This window comes from Phyllostomus hastatus, unplaced genomic scaffold (assembly GCF_019186645.2).
Source record: "Phyllostomus hastatus isolate PE091 unplaced genomic scaffold, TTU_PhHast_1.1 phas_scaffold_129, whole genome shotgun sequence".
NCBI lineage: Eukaryota > Metazoa > Chordata > Mammalia > Chiroptera > Phyllostomidae > Phyllostomus > Phyllostomus hastatus.
This window is the reverse complement of record NW_025334009.1, coordinates 16,721,261-16,746,058: the sequence shown is the minus strand read 5'-3', so window position 1 is coordinate 16,746,058 and position 24,798 is coordinate 16,721,261. Positions and strand designations below refer to the sequence as shown.

The following is a 24,798-nucleotide window of genomic DNA, read 5'->3' as shown; positions in this document are numbered from 1 at the left end:
TAAAAATGTTAAGATCTGTTTTCTCCCCTCTCCTTCTTACATACAGGCTGGCATGGCTCTGACCTATGACCCCACAGCTGCCATACAGAATGGGTAAGTAGCCCACGTTTTCTCTAATTGAATTGCTAAGATGTCTTTGAACTCCAAAGGCAGTACTGAAGAAAAAGGTTCAAGTCTGTCTTTTGTGTGAAATCTGTAAACAAAACCCGTGAGCCAAACGTTCTCACCATTGCACCTCTCTGTCTTCCCGTGAGGGACTCGGACTTCGGGGCCTCTCCCACCTGACCCGTTCTCACAATGTCTCCGCCCATATTAAATAAAATACACATCTCTCTGGAAATATCCTTATTCATGGCAAACCTAACGGGGAGAAAGGGAAGTTTCAGCTCCCAATATGAGCAGCCAAAGATGAACTTTGGGCAGTGCCGTGTCTGGGACAGTGAGGACCACCTGGCACACGGTGAGCCTCTCTCCCTTCCCCTGCAGGTTGCCACGTCTGCACCAGTTGACACTGACTGGCTTATATCTCTTCGCCTTAAATCACCTGCTGTGTGATGCATCTTCATCTGTGTCTTCTATTAACAGTATGGCATCGCATTCTATTCTTTGAACTAACAGTTACAAAAAAAGGCTCACTCTCTTCTGCTCTTTATTATATTTATAACAATGAATATATTCCTCATGAAACAAACTTTATTGAAGATGCTGAGGGGACCTGTTGATTTTATCTGCTGTCTTCTGCTATAGAACTTTCTCCCATCAATCAGCCCCTGGCTTCAATACCTTCTTGTGCACTGAACATTCATTTCAGCCTGTTATACACAAGTCCCTCCTTTCTTTCTCACAGGTAGACACCTTCAGTCTTTATGCATGCTGTCTTCCTGTATTCTCCTGTAATTAATCCTATTGAGTCACCAATTCTGGTCTCAAACTTTACTGAATTTCCCTTGCTGATGCCCCCAGTAATCTCCAAATTTGGCCATGGGTAACTGTAACTTTTTTAGTCCTTCAATTTGAAATCCTACCTCTTTTGGCATTTTGAACCATTTATGCCTTCTTGAAAATGTCTTCTTATTTGGGTCCCACAAGTTCATTCTTTGCTGATTTCCCTTGCTCCCTATTCTTACTGCTCATTCGATACCTTCTTATTCCACCTGTTCTGCCCTCTTTGCATCATCTTTCTCAGGGTTTAGTCTTTTTCACTCTTTTCCTTCTGGTTAATCTCATCCACTCCCCTTGCTTTTAGGGCCTGAAGAATCCCAAGTCTGTTCTTCAAGCTTATAACCTGATACAGAGCACTATAACTTGTGTTTCCAATGGCTTATTAAGTATTGTTGTCAGATATTTTTATATGTCCCCAGTAGGTCATTTACCCTCCTCAGCTCCACCTAATATAAAACAAACGAATGCAAATGAAAAGCAAATATCAAATTATTTGTCCCTTTTTACAAAACTTCACTCTAAAACCATTTAATATGGAAACTCCAGTTCTCTGGATTTTCTCTTCTGCAACATTTTTTTATGATCAAATCAATCATTAAGACATTTTCAATATATCTTTGAGCTGTATCTTCAATGTCCTGCCCTTTCCCCTGCTTCTTATTGAGTCCATTCATTCACCTTTCTCTACCGGTCTAAACTTTTACGTGCCTCTAATATAACTCTCCTGCAAACTATTTTCACATTGCTTTTTGAATAATTTTCTTAAAAGCAAAGTGTGACCTTAAGAATCATCTACCTGCCAGATTTTAAGTATTAGGTGAACTTTACTAACCAAAGAACAAAACCAGAACTCCCAAGAATGGCACAAAAAGAACTACATGGTACAGTTCCTGCAACTAGACCTTCAGTGGTTCTCAGAACATCTCACACAGCTTTACGTCTCGGTGTCTTGCTGCTCATGGAATTTTCTCCGTTGGAGTTCAGACATGGAAATACTTCTCTCTCCTCCCTCTCTCTCTCTCCCCCTCACTGTCCCTCCCTCCTCCCCCTTTTTCTTTCTTCCTCTCTCTCTTTTTACACAGGTCTGATTTAAAGAACAACAACATATCATACCAGATAGAGCAAGTTATATAATTAGGCATAACAGAAATAGTATAAGCAGTGGTTGAAAGTGCAGACTTCAGAACCAGCCTGCCCAAATATGCATCCAAATTTTGTCCTTCACTAAAAGTGGACTAGGTGCTTGTCTTCTTCCCCTGTGAAATGCAGACAATAGTAACAGTAGCTTTCCCTAAGACTTGGTAAGAGTCAAAGGCACCCTATATGGTATGATGTAATTATCATTATAAATATTGATGCTACCATTGCACTGTATTTGATGTTCACACGATACATGTGAATCTTTTTATCATACAGTCATTGACCCTCAGTTGTATTTCCCTGCTGGACTACTAACTCAGTGAAGGCAGGTCCCGTGTCTTGCTCATCTTTACAGATTGTTTAACCTAGGGTTGTGCGTGCCAAGTCAGAAATAGAAACGTGACTGATGACATCTGTTTGGCTCCAGCAAGTTGGCATTAGGGAAAGCCTTTTCCTTCCCGACATCAACCCATTCTGTCCCCATGTAACACCTTAAATACAACCTCCAGTTTCACCCCAAGAATCTGAACCACCCACAACTATCTCATATACTGGGTTAGGAATGAGGTTTTCTAAGCTTAAGACACATTTGGAAGCTTATTGTGTTCTTGATAACAAGATAAAAATGCTATATAATGAAATTGAACAACAGGAAAGTTGTAGCTAATTAATCTTATTTATTCGGTACTTCATATAGATAATTTTTAAATGTTTTCCTTACCTTTGGTTTTATTACCTTATATGGTAGCATTTGAGTAAAAGGGAACTAGTAGAACAGTCATTTCTGTACATGTAAGATGTCAAAATAACCAGCAATATATTCTCAACATACTGTCCCTTGAGTTAACACTAGCACATGCCTTTCAGAGGTATAGAATCTGATTTAGATAACTTAGCCTATTAAGGGATCTCGCATGAATGTTCAGAATAAAGTATTTTGTTCTCTGTTCATATTGCAGTATTCAGTGTAGCAGTCAAGCATTCCACAGAGAGCAGTAACCTAACAGAGGTAGAAATATTTATTACTGTAGGGAAGAGACTGGTCCCATTTTACATAGAACAAGTGGTATACAAAAATATAGTTGCAGTTCTTACCTAGTTATATTATTAAACCCTGCTCACCCTGACTGGTGTGGCTCAGTGGATTGAGAGCCGCCTAAGAACCAAGTGGCTGTTGGTTCTATTCCCAGTCAGAGCACATGCCTGGGTTGCTGACCAGCTGAAGTCCCCAGTAGGAGGTGGGGTGCAAGAGGTAACCACACATGGATGTTTCTCTCCCTCTGTTTCTCCCTCCCTTCCCCTCTGTCTAAAAATAAATAAATAAAATCGATTTAAAAATATTAAACACTGCTTCATTCTGACTCAGTTCACTTCAACAATTTTTTTTTGAGTATCTATTGCTCTATTGAACATCATCTTGGTGACACAGATTTGAAAAAAGAAAATTTTCACATCCTGTCAGGGAAAATGGACACGTAGGCAATTCTGGCACAGGATACAGTGGAACTGGCACTGTGAGGGAAGCAGGAGTAATATGAGACCTGTGTATAGATTCACTCTCATATGCACAAACACGTCGGAAAGAGTACACAAGAAGAGGGAGGGAAGTCCTGTGGAAAAAGCCTGTGGAAATAGGAGTGACAGTGACTTCATTTTTACTGTTTATGTTTTCATATTCTTTTCAAAAAAGTAGAGCATTGGACCACAAAGGAGAGGCACTCTAAAGAGGGATTCGAAAGCTTCTTGATGGGACACTGGCCCTGTCTTTTTCTCTCATAGATCACCCATATCATAGCTAAAGCATGTTTGATGATCCTGTGGTATCCCGTAGCTGCATACTAAGCCATAGTGTTTTCTGGCTATTGTAAGCAAATACGTGGCTGGGTTATAGCGATTAACTACCACAAACTGTGTGCGGAGTTCAATGTTCTGAATTCCTTACCCTCCCCACTAATAGGCAGCATGAAACTGAAATAAATGCTACCGAATTTAGCTTGATTTTTTAGTTAATGAAGAACAAACATTTGTAAACATGGACCGTGGCAAATCTGTGCTGTTTGCATTTAGGCATAGAAAATGTCAGTTTTGTCATGTGCTTGAATCTACTCAAAATATCATTTTCAACAAGTTAGTTCAATGTCACTTCTGTGTAAGGGGTTGAAGGGTCAGTGAGGAAGTGTCTGGGTGACACTGGAAAAGTAAAAACCATGGTACATTTTACTATAGGTGACCTTATGAGAATAAAAAAAGTGTTTCTTCTTTCAGAACTACCTCGCATAATTCTGCAGTTTGTTATTACTATTGCCCTATTACTTTTTTAGCATTCCAATATCAAATTCTATCATTTTCAAATATGCGTGTGGGAAGTGGAAAGTAATCCATTCCTATGTTTAAAATCTCATCTTTCCTGTGCCCTTTTACCAAGTTGGCTGTGTAGAAATCTCTTGGGTTGTTTTATTTGAATAAAAGGCATCATTGGCAGACATATGAAAAAGAATGTGTTCTATATAGCATTGGTTTGCCAGCTGTTTTATATGGGCATTTGATATTAAGTGATACTGAAATCTTATCATATTACACTAGCAAAGGAATCTAATGGTAAAGGCTACATTGGAATGACAATAAAAATGACCGATAACTTATTAGTCTTATGCTATAGTATTACCCCACGGATAGTATTCATGATTCTGACTAACAATATTGCTTGTGGACAGGGAAGACAAGCCAGCACTGTTTGTTGCAGTGTGCAAATGCGATTTTGTGTGGTATTCTCCTGTCACAAAAAAAAAAAAAAGATTCTACCCTGGGGTTATTGATATATTCATGTTATTTTTATTGTCAGTGAAATAAGATTTTATCATATTACTTCTGACTGCCAAATCCCCTGAAGGTGACTTTTCTGCAGGCAGCGTAATGTCCTATTAGTGGTCTAGACTTGCATTGGCTGGACTTGTAGAGGTCACTTGCTTTAAATGCCAGAGGACCAAGTAACTCTTTGCACTCCTTAAAAATACTAAGGTTTTGAGAAGCCAGCTTAGAGTTCCGTGGACAGACCCTACTTAATTAACTTCTTTTAGCCACTTTGACATTTGGTATTTTGTTCATGTGAAACCTCTCCAGAAGAAACTAGTTTCTATCCCTAAATCAAGGTTTCTCAACCTCAATGCTACTGACATTTAAGAGTTAGAGCGGGATGTTGAGCGGCATTGCAGACCTGTACACACCGGGTGCCGGTAGCAGCACCCCCACCAGCCTAGCTGTGACAACCAAACATGACTATATTCTGCCTAATGTCCCCTGGGGGACACAATCACTTCTAATTTAGAACCACTGGGCAAAGTAGAAAAGGAACACTTGCCATACACATAACATTATGTGAATTTTGGCAAAGAAATATCTCTTAAGAGAGTCAACTATTCCCAGGAACGTAGTTTGTTCAAGAATTCATTCCCAGGTTTCTGTGCTAGCATTTGCAAAGCATAATGTATAGATAACGAATACAAATGGTATATAAAGCCACATGTTTAGAATTACCTTAGTTTTGTTATTATGGCTAACAAATTCTGTGATTTTCCTCTTTCTTGTTCTTCGATAACACAGTGGCTGTTCTTGAAGTATTTATTTGGAATTTATTCAATGTTCTGGTTATGTGAAATTCATTTTACATCATGACATATACATGGCAGGGATTGAGAAAAAGTAAAGAGATTGAGAAACTCATTCTACAGTTTTCTTTTTGGAGCCTGGTCCTATATATTTTCCTTAGACTCTGTACCTCTACAGCTTAGATGCAAAAGTCATGGTTAAACCAAGGGTTTCTTGTAAATTCATCTGGTTTATGTTTGGACTTGGGAAGAGCTTGTATCAAAATACTGGAATTAGGGGATCAAGACAGTGTGCTGAGTCCATTCTTCCCAGCATATTTTCCATTGTCTGACTTTAGCACCAGCATTGGAAATTGTAGGAAAGTATGAAATATTCTTGTTTGATGGACAGGGTTAAAGCAGATAAAACACAAATGCATTCAATTTACCCCCAAGGGTTCTGTTGTTAGTATCAGTTTCCTTGGCTGGTGTCTGTACATTTCTGCTCTCTGTTTTCCCCATAGAGTTTTCTGTAAACTCTGCCTGCCCATCCAGTCCTTGTGGCTTTCATTTCTAATACTCCATTTGGTACATTTTACAAAATAAATCAGCCATGCTAAAATGCGATGCACAGTGTGCTCCAGTGGTGGGAGAGGCTGAATCGGGGTCTTTAACTGAAGTTAATCATGGCGCGGTGAAGGAGAAGGGCTGTTTGTGGAGCTGCCATGGTGCCTCTCACGTCATCGTGAGCCTCAAATACGTCTTTCTGTTCACTTCCCCCATAAGGAAGGAAGATTGGACAAAGATGAGACCTCAAGGAGATTCTTAGTTGCAAACCATGATTTTTGTAGAAAAGTACTGGTTTTCCTAGTTAGTAATACCTCTGCCTGCTTAGAAAGCAGGTATGAATGCTTCCACTGAGCATTTATAAACATGTGATGCTGGCCTATCTCCTCTGGCTTCTGTCCCTTGTTTGCTACCAGTTCAGGGACCATCTTCTGTCCTCCCACCATCTTGGCATTGGCCATTGTGTACTGTAATCATTACTTATGCTCCCAAGCTGCTCTGCATTCACTCATTCATTCAAAATTCAGTCATTCTGTATCTACTGAGTCTCAGATTTTGTTCTAGACAACAAAGCAAATGTTCTCAACTTTCTTGAAGCTGTCGATCTGGTGGGAGAAACAGTTAATACATACATTTGTATTCATCATCTTGACTTCCATGACAAAATACTATCGATTGAATGGCTCTAAAGAGAAATGTATTTCCTCACTGTTCTGGAGGTGAGAAGTCCAAGATCAAGATCTGGCAGATTCAGCTTCTGATGAGGACCCTACTCCTGACTCGGAGACAGCTGCCTTCTCACTGTGCCCGCACATGAAACTTCCTGCATGTACATGTGTGCAGAGAGGGAGCAAGCTCTCCAGTGTCTTTTCTGATAAGGACACTGATCCTATCAGACCGGGGCCCCACTCTGGTCTGAGAGCTCAGTTAACCTTACTTGCTTCCCTAGAGGCTCCACCTCCAAATATAACCAACCTGGGAGTTAGGATGTCCATAGGAATTTTGGAGGGACACTAACATTAGTCTATAAAATACTATTTCAGGTAGTGATAAGAGTAATGAAAACAATCAGTTAGAGGAAAGGCACAGAGAACAATTGGGACAGAGATGGTAGCTGCTGCTTTAGCTACAGGCCTCTCTGAAAAAGTGGAAGTTGAATCAGACCGATCATAGACAAGAGGCAGTCTTGGGGAGATTTAGTTAAATGAGCATTCTAGGCAGAGAGAATTATAAGTTCAGTGTCCGAGATGGAAGTGAGAATGGTATGATCATGTGACAAAAGAAGGCCTGCGCGGTTGGATCCTAATTGGCTAGGGGGAGGAGGTAGGAGAAGACGTTAGAGAGGTAGGCAGTGGCCTGACTGTGCCCGACAATCCTAGGGGGTCAAATTTTGTTCTTGTTGCAATGGAAAGTTATTGGTGGCTTTTAGAATGATTCACGTACAGATGAGATTTGATTTAAGTGACTAAATAGAGAAACTCGAAGGAATGTTTTAGAGTCTTCCCCATCTTTGGTACACATAGTAAATGCTCAGGACATTTTTTTAAAGTGTAAGGAGAGATGTTTTCTTACATCGTAATTGACTTTTTTACAAGTCGGTTTTATTAGGTGCAATTTACATAGAATATTATTCACTCTCTATAGTGTACAGTGCTATGAGTTCTGGCGAACATAGTCATGTAGGCACCAAACAATCAAGATAAAGAAGAGTTACATCACTTCCCCAGATTCCCTCCTGCATCACTGTAGTCAACTGCTCCTTCCAACCCCTGCCTTTGTCCTCCACTCATCTATTTTCTGTCTTTACAGTTCTGCATTTTCTATGTCACAATATAAATTGAAATATAAAATATAAGGTCTTTTAAGTCTGACTTCTTTCATTTAGCGTAATTCACTCAAGACTCATCCTGTTAAATGTATCAGTAGTTCTTTCCTTTTGACTGCTGAGTAGTGGTCCAGATTGTCCCGATGCACCAGTTTGTTTATTGACTCGGTTAAAGGATGTTTGGCTTGTTTCCAGTCTTTGGCAAGTATCAACAAATGTGCTATGAACATTTGCATTAAGGTTTTTGTGCAAACATGTGTTTTCATTTATCTTTAGTTAATATCTATCAGTAGGATTATAGGGTTATATGTCATGTGCATGTTTAACATTATAAGAAACTTCCAACCTGTTTTTCACAATGGCTGTCCCATTGTGCACTTCCACCAGCAGTGAATGAGAGTTCTACTTTCCCTGAATTCTTGCCAGCACTAGTATTGTCATTTTAACAAATGGTCATTCTAATAGGTGTGTAGTCAAAAGCTTTTTTCAAACTGCACAACTGTAAATGTAGATGTCTGTTGAGTATGAATAGTAAGGATGTAATATGTAAGGGAGTAATTTTTAGCTGTATTTTTTTTAGCCAAAAGAGTATGATGTTATAATTCTTACTGAGAACTAGATAAAGTAAAATTTGAGAATATAGTTCCCTAATACTAGCTTGGAGACTTATAAAATATAAGCTTAAAGAATTTATTCCTTAAATGGCAACCTTGAAATCTAGCCCTTCTATATTTAATGCGAGTCTTGTGGAATGCCCCTTTAGAAAGGTAACCCATCAGGTTATACAAAATATTGGTGACTCCTGAGGTATGATGAAACTTTTGTCCCCAAAACTCCAACCTCAGTCATATAATTTTTTTTCAAAATTAAAAATAGTAGTTGACTTTTGCTAACAGTATGGCCAAGTAACATAATGATTCTATTATCTTTGATACACATTTTCCCAATTTATCCTCACATCAGTGAAATACTCCATCATAGGCTACCTTGCTTCGTCTGCTCTTTGGCTGGCCACTCTAGCCTTCCATTTACCAGTGAGACCTTAAGGAAGAAACATGATCTTGAATTCTGCTGAGGAATTTGAGCATTATGTAACTTGTGGACTCCAGGCTGTCATCTGAGCAAAGATGGGAATGTCACTGAGTCCAGTGTCTAGAAGATACCCTTTAACAGATCTCTAGAAGGATAATCCTCCTCTGATTTGTGAAGCCCTCATCTTGCTCAGTATCATTCTATAATTGTCCAGTGAAGGGCCCTGGAGGACTAGAAAACTCAATGCTTTTTACAGAGTCCATGTCCAGAATTTCCACCAATGCCATTACTGAACCCAGAAAATATTCCTATCTGTACCTAGACACAAACTGTCTGCTTGTCTTTTATGGAGAAAGTATTTAGCTTAGTTTTCACACGAGGGTATGGACTCCTGCCTAGCACATGTTATCTAAAACTCTCTTGTAGCAGATTCCCTTTCCTAAACGAAAAAATGCAGTCTATGTACGAGCAACAACAGCCAGCTCCATAAAGCTTGGTGCTATCACTTTGCCTTTTTTCCCCAAAGAGCTTTAAAATGGCATCATCATCTTTTAAAAACAGAATAAAACAGTGCCTGTGGCTTCTCTCCCTTCCTGGTTAAACATACCCTTACAGTCACCTGGCATAAGAGATTTTGTGTGGCCAATTGTATGAGATGACTCCAAGTTGTCATTTTGGTTCAGAATACTTTATTTCTCTTAGTGGAATCAAAGACTCTGAATCACCTGGATGCTCCTGTTAATGAAAAGTCGGTGGGAGAACGTGAGGGTGGAACTCTGCCCTTCCCAGAAGTGCTTGGAAGCACGTGCCAAGTGGCCAGGCATGCAGCAGCTTTATGAATCTTCTTTCTTTGTTGTTGTTTTCTGTTCGCAGATTTTATTCTTCACCGTACAGTATTGCAACCAACCGCATGATTCCACAGACATCTATCACGCCATTCATTGCTGCTTCCCCTGTCTCCACATACCAGGTATGTCTGATTTACCTGCACCTCAGGACAGATCTTTCTTGCCAGTGATAGGCTACATGAAGGCCAAGCCATAGTCGAATTGTAAAAACTGGTCCTCAAACACTTCAGTACACATCCTGATGTAATAATACTCAAGTTACCAATTAGCCTACACGTCCGAGGGCTCGTTTGCCTCTGTTTCACTGATTAAGAAAATCCACCGTGCTTTCCATTCTTCCCACTGAGTTTTCATGATTACACTACCTTCCAGCCAACTTTAGTGCAGCTCTCCGACCACTGAGAAATTATTTTGTTTGTTGTCTGTTATTTTGGTTGTCACGCTTCTTATTGTGTCTTTTCTAAAAGCACATTTGTAGCACTCCCTGCCCTTGCTCCAGCATACTCTGTCATTGTCATCTCATTTTGCCACAGCTGTCCTGTGTATCCGTGTAAAACCACATGGATGCATGTTCAATCATTCTCCCCAAGAACTAGGAAAGATTATCAAAGTGGTGAAAAGTTATTCCTCCTTTCGGCTCTTACTTCATTCTCAGTTTCAAAGAAGCCAAAAGAGACCTCAGGGGTTCCACATGTTGAAACACAAGAAAATCTGAGGCTCAGTGTGTGTCCTAAACCAGATGTTGTAGCCAGTTAACTCTATGTACACAGGTGGATTGGAATAGTCATACTTCTCCCTTAGAAACTGCTTCTTATCTTATTTCTTTGAGTTATGGAACATGTGATATCACTCACTGCTTCTCTTTACCTCATATTGTTCTTCAGACAAGTCTTCTTATTCTAATTAGCAATAGATCTCAAGGTTACATACAGAGAGGATCTAGTGTCATGTTTTTAAAACGCTGGAGAAAGAGAAAAAGCGAGAGAGTGCAAGAGCGTGCATGCCATGTGTTTCTCTATATTTTGCAGATGGTGGGGGTGGATGTTTTACAACGGGTAAAACTCTAATGTTTCTGACTGCTACTAATTCAGTTAAGTGTCGCCTTATTCAGCCACTATGTACTTCATTTCAGGATGTCCCAGTTGTCAGAGCATCAAGCCTAAGACTATGTACATTTTTCTTTAACGTATGGCCCCTGAAGCAGTTCATTTTCATTCATTTCCTGCACTTAGACTCTTGATACATGTCAGTGGGCGAACAGAGTAGACGCTTGTGGAATTGCATTTGAGGGTCTCAGAATGACTGACTTCCTAATTGCCTTTCCCTGGGACCCGTGAGGCTGTGTGCAGGTGCTGTTCACTTTTCGTTCTGCATGCAGGCCTGCCTGGTTGTAATGTGTTTTGTTTTGTTTTACCCATTTCTTTCCCCTGATCTTGGCCTCTGTTTCAGCCAAGACCACCCATTGAGCCCCAGTATGGAGCACTTTGGTGACATGAATAAAATATCCACAGAAAAGTGATTTTACTTGGGAGGGCTCATAAGTGGAATTTAACCCCAGCTCTCTTTTCTCATAAAAGGAATTAGAGCAATTTCCTATGTTGTTGATTCTTGCCTTTCAACACTTCTTTCTTCTTTTTTTTTATTTTAAATCTAAACTGCATTGGCAATTTTGCTCGTGTGAATATATTAAAAACAAAAAGTCTTTAAGATTCTCTATGTGACAATCAGCTCTTATGGCTGACTTTCTCCTTTGGCTGACAAGGCACATTGCAGAGCATTTGGCTGGCTCAAATACACATTTTTATTTACCATACCAATGACCATGAGAGAAAAAATTACAAACTTGCTTAAGTTGTGTTTTCCAAAGCATTTCCTCAAATTTTTGGTTGCTCGATTTAATTTATACCTCAATTTTTACCACTTGGACTTATTTCCAAGATGGGAATCACTTGAGAATTTGAAGTTAAAACAAGTGACAGAAAAAAAAGGAAGTCTTAGCAGTAAACTCATGCCTCCTTATTAATTGCCCAGGTATCCCTAGGAGTTGACCTCTAAATAAGAAGGTCCCTGTGGCTACCTAATGCTTTAGTCTCCAACACCATCCTCAATATGCTCTACATCCCCGCCTGGCCCCTGTGGACACTGTAGCCAGCTCCAGTGAGGCAGGAATTTGCTTTACATTTGCTGATCATGTTTCAGGGACCAAATTAATCAGGTCCAGGAATGTACTTTCTATCCTTAGTTTTGAGCACTTGTTAGCTGTAAAGTCAGATGGACTCCACTTTCTTATGACCTAGTGTGACTCCACTGAACGCAAGAACCAAGTTCTCTCTGTGATTGCTTTGTGCTAATAAATGCTGTTTGATGCATAGGTCCAGAGTACTTCATGGATGCCTCATCCGCCATACGTTATGCAACCAACAGTAAGTGTTCTCAGTCACCTGAGGCTAAATATTTCTATTATCCAAGTGCAAGCTTTTGTAATGCATAGGAGCTTTGGGGTAAAGCTTTTGTTATAGTCCATACCTCTTTCAGGCAGCCATATTTTTTCAGATAAAAAGCTGTTCCTGAAATTCTACAAAAGCATGTACAATAGATAGAGATAGAGGCAGAGACAGAGATAGAAATAGAAATAGAGATAGGTGCATAGATAGATATAGATAGATACAGATATAGATAGATACAGATATAGATAGATATGTAACAGATAAATTCTCTTGGAGGAAATATCAGTCATAACAGTCAATCTCTCAAGTTGATGTCTACTGTTTGTTATGAATAGGGAATTTCTACTTCATTCAGGAACTCTTGTTTTCCTTCTTCTATTATGCTTTGTTTTCTTCAAATGCAATTTGGTGAGGTTTGGGAATGAATTTCAGTATCAAGGCCAAGTGTTGACTCAAAGCAATATACCTGAAAGAGGAAAGTAGTTTATTAATAGATGGAGGTGTATAGATAGGTAGCAAGGTTGCTAGATATTTTTTTATGTTAATCACTAGAGGCCTTCTCTTTCCTCTTCTGTGGAAAATATCTTCCAAAAATATTCAAACTCTATTTTCTACTTGCTAGATTTCCCATTTGGTGGAACTATATTACATCAGTCCCAAGTGAAAAATATTACATATTCCATTAGAATCTAGACTGAAAGCTAATGATTCCATTTGTCTTTGTCTAGTTCTTTTAGGTTTTCTTGCTCTATAGAAGTGTTACGAGGTAGATTTCAATAACAACACACTCATGATAGTGTGAGGTAGGTGAGGAGCCCTAGACTGAAAGCTGCGTGACCGTCTCTGGAGGACACCTCTGAATATACTCACATCTGTGCCTTTGTTTCCTTACCTGTCACTATATTTAGAGTTTGGAGGAGAATCAAATAAGAACACATGTGAAAATAATTCTTTACATATGATATGCTACACATTATTATTACCATTATTCTTAGTATCATTGGAGCTATGTGTTATGCAAAGAAGAAGCAACCCTACTTTTTGAGTCTTCTCAAAGCTAAATACCAATAAGCTAGCACATATGAAGGACCAGGGAGCTAAATGCACAAGCATCCATTTCCTGGGCTCAAAGGATCACAGCACCTGGTTTTCATAGTTGAGCTTCCTCTATTTTAATTAAAATAAGGAATATTCTACATGGCTCCTAATGTTTTGATAGTTTGTTTTTTATTTAAAGAATAAAATAGATGTAGCTTACTGCGGCAGAACTTTAGACTATATTTTGCAAATCCCTCTCTTTACTCTTATTTCCACACTTTGGGGGCTTCCTGAGTTCATCTGGACTATGTTCTATAAATCATACCAACATACAATGGATCCAAGGTATACTTTTCTGTCCAAGTCATGAGGTAGAACTCAACATATGCTGCCAAACCAACGTATAGCACAGGCTGAGCCAACACAGGAAAGGAGAAGATGTCCTGCCAAGTTCTAAAGAGTAGACTTTCTAGAAGGAAACAACTACCTTCTAAAAAAAATAACGTGTTCATCTATAAAGCACTAGTGCTAGCTTAGTCCTCACACTGAGGTTAAGCATCATCTCACTGTGGCCAAAAGGAATGTGCATGTGGCAAAATACTCAGATTTGCCAGATGTTGAAGTATGTTAGACTCTACAGTGTTTCTAGAGCTGTGAAGAGAACGGAAAATGTTTGTATGTGTCTTTATTTCATTCAGAACCTTAGCAAATTTTTCACTACCACCTCCTCACCTGAGCACAGCTTCAGCCCTATTTTTGAAGACATTATTTCTCATACATCTTACTCTAGCAATAGCTGTGTGTGTCTGTGTGTGTTCCTTTGTTCCCTTGGACCTTCTTTGCTATGGCTCAATGGTATCTTATCACCCCCATGACCAGACTGTGCATCATGTTTGAGCTCAGGGCACTCAGTTTACAATATAATATTTGTGGCTGGGGCAATATCTGGGAAAGGGAGTATCTGAGCCACCCACCACTTTGTTGTCTCTAATGTGGAAAAATTGGCTGAACCGTCTCATGGAAACACGAAGTTTATACCACAGTCGCTGCCCTGCAATAGTCTTGCTGGTTTTCTAGGTTGCATAAATGTCCCAACTGATCCTAGTACCTTCATCAAGTGAGGGCTACATAATCACTCTATGACTATAGAGTGATAATCACTAAATCACTAAAATACACAAGGACTTAAGCACTCTAGGGCAAAGAAACAAAATACCTGAATCTGAAAAGAATGAATGATTTGATAATTAACAGCATGGAGACTTAGTTAGGCTTTTTAAGATAAAAAAAAACTTTTCTTCACTATGGGACTGTGGGCAATTAGGCTTCGTGAGCCACATTTTTATCTGTTATATATTTATATAATAATACCTAAAATAATTATGCATTTTGTTTATTAAAGAAAATAAGCTTTTAATATAGTGCCTGGCAAATGGCAAACACTCAATAAATTATTATTATTAATTAGTTAATTTATTTATCCGAGTAGATTATACCTTATGCCATAGATAGCCCAATTCTGTAAAATGAGTGTTAGTATAGAGAGCAAATTGGGATAAACAATAATCACCCATTTCTACCACATTTATACTGCTTATCTAACTTAGTTTACTAATGAGTTTGGTGGCGATAGCCTCTGTGGGTATAAATAAGACCCATTACTTAGGTTGGTAATTCAGTGACTTACTAAACCATTCACCTAAAATACTTAAAAAACAATAGTCCCATTGGGTACCTTCTGGAATCTACTTTACAAATGAATTCAAGGTGTCAGCATCAACATATCCCAGATAAGTTGTCCTAATTCTGATTTGCTTTCAGCTTTCCTCCTCTCCATCATTCTGGGAAAACCTCCTTTGTAAGCTGTAAGTGTTATTGTTGTGTTTTCCCGCCATCACTGGGAACGCACGTGACATCTGCCCTGGAGCCAGAAGCCTCGTGTGTTCTCTTTCAGTGTTGACTTGAAGGACTGTAAGATCTGAACCAGGTTTCTGATGAGAAAACAGCGCTTTTGGAAAGTCTGGAGGCAGAGCACAGTGCCTCTGGTCTTCACCAGGGTGGGAAACGTTTAAACTGGAGCAGCAACATCTGTAAGAAACAGAATGGTGGAGAGAAGGGAAGGGGGTAGTGTAGGGACAAGAGAAGAACAGAAAGCAGCGCATAGCACTGAAGCTTGCCACGTAAGTTTGCTTCTTTGGAGATTGAATTTTCCAAGTTGTGTGTAATATACTTTTTTGTACATTTAGAAACAAGATTCTGAAGAACTTTTTACTTTTATGAAAGAGGGGATGAAAGTCTCCTTGCCTGCCTTGAACTATCACAATGGCATTTGTACAAAAACAAAACAAAACAAAAAACAGGTCTCTGTCGGTTGCCCAACTCTGGGACTTTATTGGGGTCCCTGGAAAGTTGTCAGACCCCACTTAGGGCCATAAGAGTCTTTCTGTTTGCCTTGTGTTGCTTTTCACTTGAACAGACACTCACTGAGGAGGGAGCACACTAGACTAAATTAGGAACTCACTTTTGGCTGCGAGGAAGTAAAAATGCTGACTTTGTCAATGGAATCAGTTATTTGTCCCCGCTTCTCTCAGTGCAGGGCTCTGTACTGTACTCTGAAACCTCACCCTGACTCTGATGGAAGTTTAATAGATGATGGATTGCCCCAAATATCTGCTCTGCATAGCCGTGGGTCACATTGGGATCTCATATGAATTCACGATCGAAATCCTGTGTTGCAATGTGCCACATATTTGGTAAAATCTGTCCTGACAAGGAGAAAAGATGATCGTTCCCAAGAAGAAGCATAGTTCCTTTCCCTTCCGTTTTATTTAGGCTCATCTGAGTCATAAATCTTCTGTTCTTCATATGGTTAACATTATTTCATTTCAAGGAGAAAGGTCAGCTTTCATTTTCACTTAATGACAAATTGGTTATCTAATTACAGTATTCTTAAGAAATACAAGATGCCCCTACTGAATGGCTGGATGATTTGTTGCTATGCATGGCTCAATAATGACTCTTAGTAACCTATAGGTTTACAGGTAAATAGTAAATATGAACTTCTCCTTGACAACAAGGCTGTTCAAGAACGCTCCAGAATGTTCGATTTGGTCACTCTTTACCCACAAACTGTTAAAGGCTGAGGCCTAATTTTAGAGGTGGTGTCCTTCAAAATTTCAGGTGTGTTCTCTGTAAAAACACATCACCAAATTTGAAAGAGGTGGAAGAGGGTATAGGGGAGATAAATAGTAATGAAAAACGAATACAATAAAAATGGACTATTTAAAAAATAAATAAATCAGTACAATTCTGTTCAGAAAGCAAGGTTTTCAGAAACTGTCTTTTTACACCAACACTTGAGCGGAGCAAAAACTCCTACTACCTTCATTATCAGAGGCAAAGTGCTTTTGCTAGCTAAGGAGTTAACTGGGTAAATATGCATCTCCAGGGAAAATATTTTTTAAATGCATAGCAAAAACAAAACAACAACAACTCTAGCTCGTATTCTACTATTTCTACCAGAAAAGAACTCAAATGAGTGGGAATAAACTTAAGAGGAGAAGCTTCTTTTGAGTATCACCTCCTAGTTAAGGTGGGTAAAGTGAACAAGGGAGTTTCCACCTAAAGTCGCTTACACAACCTACCTGCTGTAAAGTTAAAAACAAAACAGTGTTGTTTCTGCCATTGTTAAGTGTAGCTTCCAAATTCTACAATAATTTTTTTAAATAATATAAAGTGACTTTACAAAAAAAACTTTGAACAATAAAATTCAAGGTCCACAGTTCAAAAGTGCACAGAGCATGATCGACTTTCCATTCATCGATTCTACCCTCCAGAAGTAAACTTTGTAAACAAATTTGTATGTCACTGATTTTTGTATGCACATGAAAGTATATGTGTGCATGTGGAAATATGTATATATTTTAAAGATATATACAAGATCAATATGCAAATACTGTATGTTACTATAATAAACTGTTCTAGATGTCATTACATGAGTCACATGTAGATCTATGTCATTTTATTAACATTTCATAACATAGAATTACATAAATGCAACAAAAGATATTCAACCAATTTCCTATTCATAGTCACTTAAGGTGCTTCTGGTAATTGCTAATAAACTCAAGACTAATACTGAGACTTGTGAGAAAGTATCTATGGGGTAAATTGATTGCACAAAAGGTATGTGTCTTTTAAATTTGATGTACATTATTGTTGTCAGTTTGCACTTTAAGTGAGAGTGTTTCCCTATGGCCTCCATTAAAATGAGGTGATCTCAAGCTTCAAATATCTGACTAATGTGATAAATAGTGAATGGCATCTTATTGATGTATTACTTTTATTTCTCTGAGTCCTAGAGGAGCTGGGTTGCCTTTCATGAGTTTATTGACTGATTTTATTTTCTTTTTCCCTGAGGTCCATTTGTCTTCTGGGATATCGATCTCTTCTTATTTTTAAAAGATCTTATTACAATTAGCAAGTTAACATTTTCATGGACCGTCTAGATATTTTCTTGGTTTACCTTGAATTTAATTTTATGGTGTTCCTCAAACAGAATTTTAATATTTGGTATTACCTAGTTAGTATTTAGTATTTACCAATTTTTGCCTTTAGAGCAGGGTCAATAACCTTTTTCTCTAAGGAGCCAAAGAATAAATATTTTCAGTTTTGTGAGCCATATACTCTCTGTCACACCGAGGCATTTTTATGGCTGTAGTATGAGAGCAGCCAGACAATGCAGAAATGAATAGGAATGTCTGAGTCCCAATAAAACTTTATTTACAGAAACAGATGAGGGCCACATTTGGCTCATAGGGTGTGTTTTGCCAGTCTCTGCTTTAGAGCATCTGGAATCCATGCAAATACATTATTAACTATAAGATTTGAAACACCATATAGTTTTGCTTATTTGGGTTGTTTTGTTTTTGTTGTTGTTGTTGCTTTTGTGTCTTGAGTTCCATAATTGTTTAAAAATTGAGATGTAATTAACATAAAACAATGTGTCCGCATGTGTTTTATTATTGTGCTGGTAATATACAGGGTCCAGCACAAATAACACCCCTGTTTATTACAAAGTTGTGTTTTTTTTAAGATTTGATTTATTTTATTTTTAGAGAGGGAAGTCAGGGAGAAAGAGAGAGATAGAGAAACATCAATGTGCAGTTGCTGGGGGTCATGGCCTACAACCCAGGCATGTACCCTGGCTGGGAATCGAACCTGCGATGCTTTGGTTCGCAGCCCGCACTCAATCCACTGAGCTACGCCAGCCAGGGAAATTACAAAGTTTTTTTTATTACAAAATCATAAGCATATCATTCTGTAACATAAAAATATCACACTCAAGTACACCATATGCCATTTTAGGTGAAATGTTCAAATTAAAACTATAAATTATACCCATATTATTACCCTACCAAACAGGCATTATTTCTCCTGGACTCTATTTAACTGTAAATTTTTGTCACTTTCAGAGTGTATTTGTAATGTGGGATGAGATTATGACCCAACTTTTTATCCCAAATGGGTAACAAATTGTCATAAAAACTTCCACCATATAAATCATATAATTTTTTCCACTGACATAAATTTGTATGCCAAATTCTTCATAGGATAAATCTCTTTATATCTTTGTTTGTATTTTTTCACTGTATTCTTTTCTTTTGATCTATTTTTTGACCATTACTCTGCTACTGTAACAACTATCACTTTATAACACCATGTATGTTGCATAGGACTTATTCACAATATTGTCTTTTTCTTGTATTTCAATAATTGTTCTGTGTTTTGTTTCTCAATCATTCATCTAGCTATTTTTACATTTCCAGAATAACTTTAAAAGTAGTTTGGGGTGTTTTAAAAATTCACTACAATTTTTATTGGTATCACTTTAAATATATATAATAATATGAGAAATTTAAGAATATGACATAATTACAGCAATTAATTTTTCTAAGAAAAATATGTGTTTCCAAGATTTTTTCTAGCTTTATTGATGTACAACTGACAAATAAAAGTGTCAGAGACTTAAAGTGTACATTATGATGATTTGATAGATATATACATTGTGAAAGGATTCCTACCATGTAGGTAATTAATACATCCATTATCTCACATACATTGTGTGTGTGTGTCTGAATAATGCTGCAATGAACATGGGAGTGCAAATATCACTTTGGAGTCCTGCGTTTATTTCCTTGGATATATACCCAGAAGTGGGACCCTGGGATATGATAATTGTATTTTTAATTTATTGATGACCTAGTTTTCTTTCACCACAAACTCGTCAGTACTTGCTGTCTCTTGACTTTTTGATAATAGCCAATCTAACAGGTGTGAAGTGAGATTTCACACATGGCAGTTTTGATTTGCATCTCCCCAGTGATTAATGATGTTGAGCATCTTTTATGTACCTGTTGGCCATTTGCATGTATTTGGAAAAGTGTCCATTTCACACCTCTTACCATTTTTAAAATCCAATTGGGTTGTTGTTGTGTTGTGTTTTTTTTTTCTGTTGAGTGGTATGACTTCTTCATATACTTTGGATGTTAACCACTCATCAGATAAATGATTTGAATATATTTTCTCTCATTTAATAAGTTGTCTTTTCCCTCTGTTGATGTCTTCCTCTGAACTGCAAAAGCTTATTAGTTTGGTGTAGTCTCATTTGTCTATTATAATTTTGTTGCCTTTGTTTTCTTGTTGTCAAGTCCAAAAAATCATTGCCAAGACCAATGTCAAGGAACTTACTTCTTATATTTTCTTTTAAGAATTTTACAGTTGCAAATCTAATGTTTAAGTCCTTAATCCATTTTTAGTTGATTTTTATATACAGGAAAAGATAAGAATTCAGCTTTATTCATTTGCATGAAGTTATCCAGTTTTCCCAATGCTATTTAATTAAGACCTTTACACATTGTATATTTTTGAATCCTTTATTTTAAATTAATTGAATGTATATATAACTATATTATAATACATAATGTGTAATTTATATCATAATTTACATATCCCAAGTTCTTTATTCTGTTTCATTGATCTGTGTGTCTGTTTTTATGCCAATACTATATTATTTTGACTAACATAGCTTTGTAGTACAGTTTGAAATTAGGAAGTGTATGCCTCCAGCTTTGTTCTTTTTCAAGATTGCTTTGGCCATTTAGGCTCCTTTGTGGTTCCATAGAAGTTTTAGGATTGTTTGTCCTATTCCTGTGAAAAATGCCATTGAAATGTTGATAGGGATTACATTGAATATGTGGCTTCCTTTGAATAGTATGGACATTTTAACAATATAAATTCTTTCCGTTCATGAGCACAAAACATTTTTCTCTTTATTTATATCTTCAATTTTTTCATCCTTGGTTATATATATATATATGTGTGTGTGTGTGTGTATATATATACATACATATATATATGTATATATGTGTGTATATATATACACATATATATATCTTCCTAGGTATTTTATTCTTTTTAATAAAACTATAAATGGTATTGCTTTCTTAATTTCTATTTCTGATAGTTAATTATTAGTGTATATAAACATAATTAATTTTTGTATATTGAGTTTAGACCCTGTAACTTGACTGACTTTGTTTATTAGTTCTATCAGTTTTTTGTGGATTCTAGGGTTTTCTATGTATACTATCATGTCATCTGCAAATAGTGACTGTTTCACATCTTTCTTTTCATTTTGGATATCTTTTATTTCTTTTTCTTGATGAATTTCTCTGGCTAGGATTTCCAATACTATGTTGAAGAAAGGTGGCAAGAGTAAGCATTCTTGACTACTCATTTTAGGAAACTGAGAAGCTTCAGTTCAACAAAAATATATTAAATAATTTAAAAATATTCTTAAGCATCAAATATGTATAGAAGATTCTTTTTAAATATGGAAAATGGGGGAGGGAGAAAAAGAAATAATGTCCTAAAAACATACATCTAATTGTGAAAATAATTTTCATGTGCTTAGGATGATATATTTAAACATTTGCAGCAGACAAGGTGTTAGATTTTTAGCAATTATATAACATTGGAAATGACAAGGTACCTATGAATAGTTAAGGGCAAGGAAAAACAAATACTTATATAGGACTTTAAAGAATAGGTGGTGTTTATGGGGTTAAAGAAAAAGAAAGAGCACTTTAGGTGAAAATAACCCACATAAAGTATAGAGTTGGATTTCGAGTTATTTCAGAGCCCAGAGAGGAAAATAACCTGCTTGAGGAAAATGTGTTAGGGAATCAGGGAAAGATTTGGTTGGAAAGGTCAGTTGTGGTCTATTAGAGCACAACTTTTATTCGTCAATTTGACACACTTTACTACATACTTTTTTATTAGCTTGAGAGTCCTAATGCTGTTATCCATAACTTAGGTTGACTTTGGAATATGTAAAACAGAAAGGCCAAATTGTATCACTGATACATTTTAAAAAGTCATACTTTCCAAGAGAGTAATGAATGAATCAGTCATAAATGGAAAACTTCAAATTTTGCTGTATTATAAAAATGTCATTATGCAAAGCCTCTATACATAGAGTCATTTTATATCCACAGAAATATTTTTGGAGGTAATATTCATCTTTTAAGTAGGACTTCTGAAGGCTCGTTGGAGAGAACATTGCCTATTGTGTAATATCCCTGCCTTCTAAGCACAGGAGTGGCTTAGAAGTGGTGAATTGGGAATCTTTTGAAAGCCAACTGCCTGCCTATAACCTGACTTTTGGCATACAGTTTATGTTATTTTACTATGGACCTTTAAAAAGAAAGAATACTCCTTTAGAACTTCAGGCACGACATGCTGAGCACAAGACTGGAATAGCTCCTAAGAGAAAAAGGTCCAGTTGTGCATGACTCCCAATGTGGTCTTAGATAGCACTTAGAATTTCTTCACCATCACACCATCAGGAAAGCAGAATTTGCCAGTTCCTTTGCAAAGACATTGACATTACATCATTACTAGCTGTTTAGCATATTAAATATAATTAAATAGAAACACAATATTAAGTATCCAAACTATTAAAGCCTTATTTTCTGTGGATTATCTCTAGAGAAAGCAAATATTCAGCTAAGATAAAATCCATGTCAAATTATCTAGAAAATAGCAAGTTACCAGGACAACACAATCATACAGTAATAGGGTAAATCATTTATTTTATGAATGTTGCTAGGGCAACAGAAACTACGAAGAAATCACTGAAGGCTTGAGCGTCATGTTACAGGGAGTCTATGAAACTATTTGTTCTTTCATAGCACATTGGGAGAGAATATCTATTCATTTCTAGAACTTTGACAGTTATGTGAAGTATGTGGGTATTTATTAAACAAATAGTCGTGAATGTGTTCAAATATTGAGAATATTTCTAAATATCAAGAAAATATTACTGTGTATTTCTTGCCTCTCAGAATGTCATTAGAACACTTGATTTGGCTTTAAAGATTAATCTCTAGTAGGCTAGCCCTGGAGAGTCTAGTTATTTCTACATAGGTTCTATGTCTACAATTTAGGATCATGGTTAATGGAGTTGATTTCCTTGTTTGTTTGTGTTTTTTTAAGATTTTATTTACTTATTTTTAGAGAGAGGGGAACGGAAGAAGAAAGAGAGGGAGAGAAACATGAATGTGTAGTTGTCTCTCAAATGCCCCCAACTGGGGACCTGGCAGGCAACCCAGACATGTACCCTGACTAGGAATTGAACTGGCAATGCTTTGTTTCACAGGCTGGCACTCAGTCTACTGAGCTGTACTAGCCAAGATCCTTGGGTTTTATCAGAAAACCAGTTCGGGTGTACCAGAGTGGGGGAGGATTATGTATAATGACATCTGTATCCATATCTATATTCATATCTATTATATAAAATCAGGTATGCTTCAGAAAATATTAGTTTAATTTTCATAACAAATATAAGAAATTATATAATTTATTTTTTTTAAGATTTTATATATTTATTTATTTTTAGAGAGAGGATAAGGGAAGGAGCAAAAGAGAGAGAGAAACATCCATGTGTGGTTGCCTTTTGCACACCCCCTACCCAGGACCTGGCTTATAGCCCAGGCATGTGCCCCGACTGGGAATCAAACCAACAACCCTTTGATTCACAGGCCCACACTCAATCCAATGAGCTACACCCACCAGGAGAAATTATATAATTTATATTAATATTTTCAAAATACTAACACAAATACCAGTAGAGTGTCTTCAAACTTTTCTACTGCTAAAGAGGAATATTTAGCAAAGGTTGGACTTAAACTTATGTTTTTTCTCTGTTTTAATGCAATTTGTTTCCCTCTTGATCAGACCCCCCATCATAAAACAAATACTTATAACAATTTAGCTGTGGGTAACACTTGAAGTGTGTGCAAAGTATGGGAGTAGTGAAGAGGTTGGAGTTGTTCGTTGTGTCATAGAGTAGTGGAACAAAGACAGACTTCACAAAGGAGGTGACTCCTGAACTTGATTTCAAACAATAAAGTAGTTTTCCAGTCAGACAAGTGTTGGATGGCAGGCAGGCAGGGTATTCTTAGCAAATCAAACATTAGGATACAGCCAAGGCTTAGGTCTACACACCACATGTGGCATCTGATGAGCATCTGAGAGAGGCCAAGGTACTGCCACAGGCTATCAGGTATCCCTAAAGCTGAGGCATAAGCATGACATTTGTATGCCCTCACATAGTTATGCCACAGAAGAAGAGTATGTCACTTAATTATGAATTAGGGCTGGTGCCTTCCTCCCACCCCACCAAACCCAGGCAACATGGCTGGCATCTTGTCTTAGAGGTCTGCCTACGTCTCTGGGCAAAGCTTTCTCACTAATACCTAACATGACCCTGCACAAGCTCTCCACTCAGAGTTGTGGAGTATGCCCACCTGTTTTGGAAATACTTTGATTGTCTCTGAATAATCATTACGGCCTCTGCATTGGGCCAACTTTGGTGCAGTTCTCCAAGCACCCCAGCTGGAAGTGGGGTCCCCAGCATCTTCAGAACCCCAAGAATGCTTGGTGTCTCACTACATGACTAATGTCATATGCTTCTTTGTCAAACTATTCCAACAATTAAGTAAGTGGATGACATCCTGGGGTATATAACTAGTTATTCTTTCCCAACTAGAGTATAATTTTATTATTTAGGGACTTATCACACATAAATCACCAGATGTCTCCCTTTTATTTTATTCCTTGTGCAAAGTAAGGACTGAACAAATATTTGTTGATAGACTACACTTTATAGGCTTTTTTTGCATTGGCACATTTTGAGACCCTACAAGATTCCAGGCACTGACATACCGTTTTTTTTGCCTCTCTGCAAAAGTGTGCGTCCTCTTGGAACTTCATTGCCAATCAGTAGGTTTGTTAAAGATAACTTTAAAAAA

The 24,798-nt window shown here is 37.4% G+C and overlaps 1 protein-coding gene across 9 annotated transcripts in view; it reads left to right on the top strand.

Annotated features, from left to right (window-relative positions):
* RBMS3 (RNA binding motif single stranded interacting protein 3) overlaps positions 1-24,798 on the top strand; it is a 622,722-nt gene that overhangs the window by 508,562 nt on the left and 89,362 nt on the right. For 7 of the 9 annotated variants that reach the window (XM_045856807.1, XM_045856809.1, XM_045856812.1 and 4 more), the window contains 3 exons: positions 47-93; positions 9,964-10,060; positions 12,311-12,361. In XM_045856807.1, the coding sequence (XP_045712763.1) occupies positions 47-93; positions 9,964-10,060; positions 12,311-12,361 (195 nt within the window). The remainder of the gene's footprint in view (positions 1-46; positions 94-9,963; positions 10,061-12,310; positions 12,362-24,798) is intronic. The other 2 variants (XM_045856814.1, XM_045856815.1) reach the window with 1 other exon arrangement.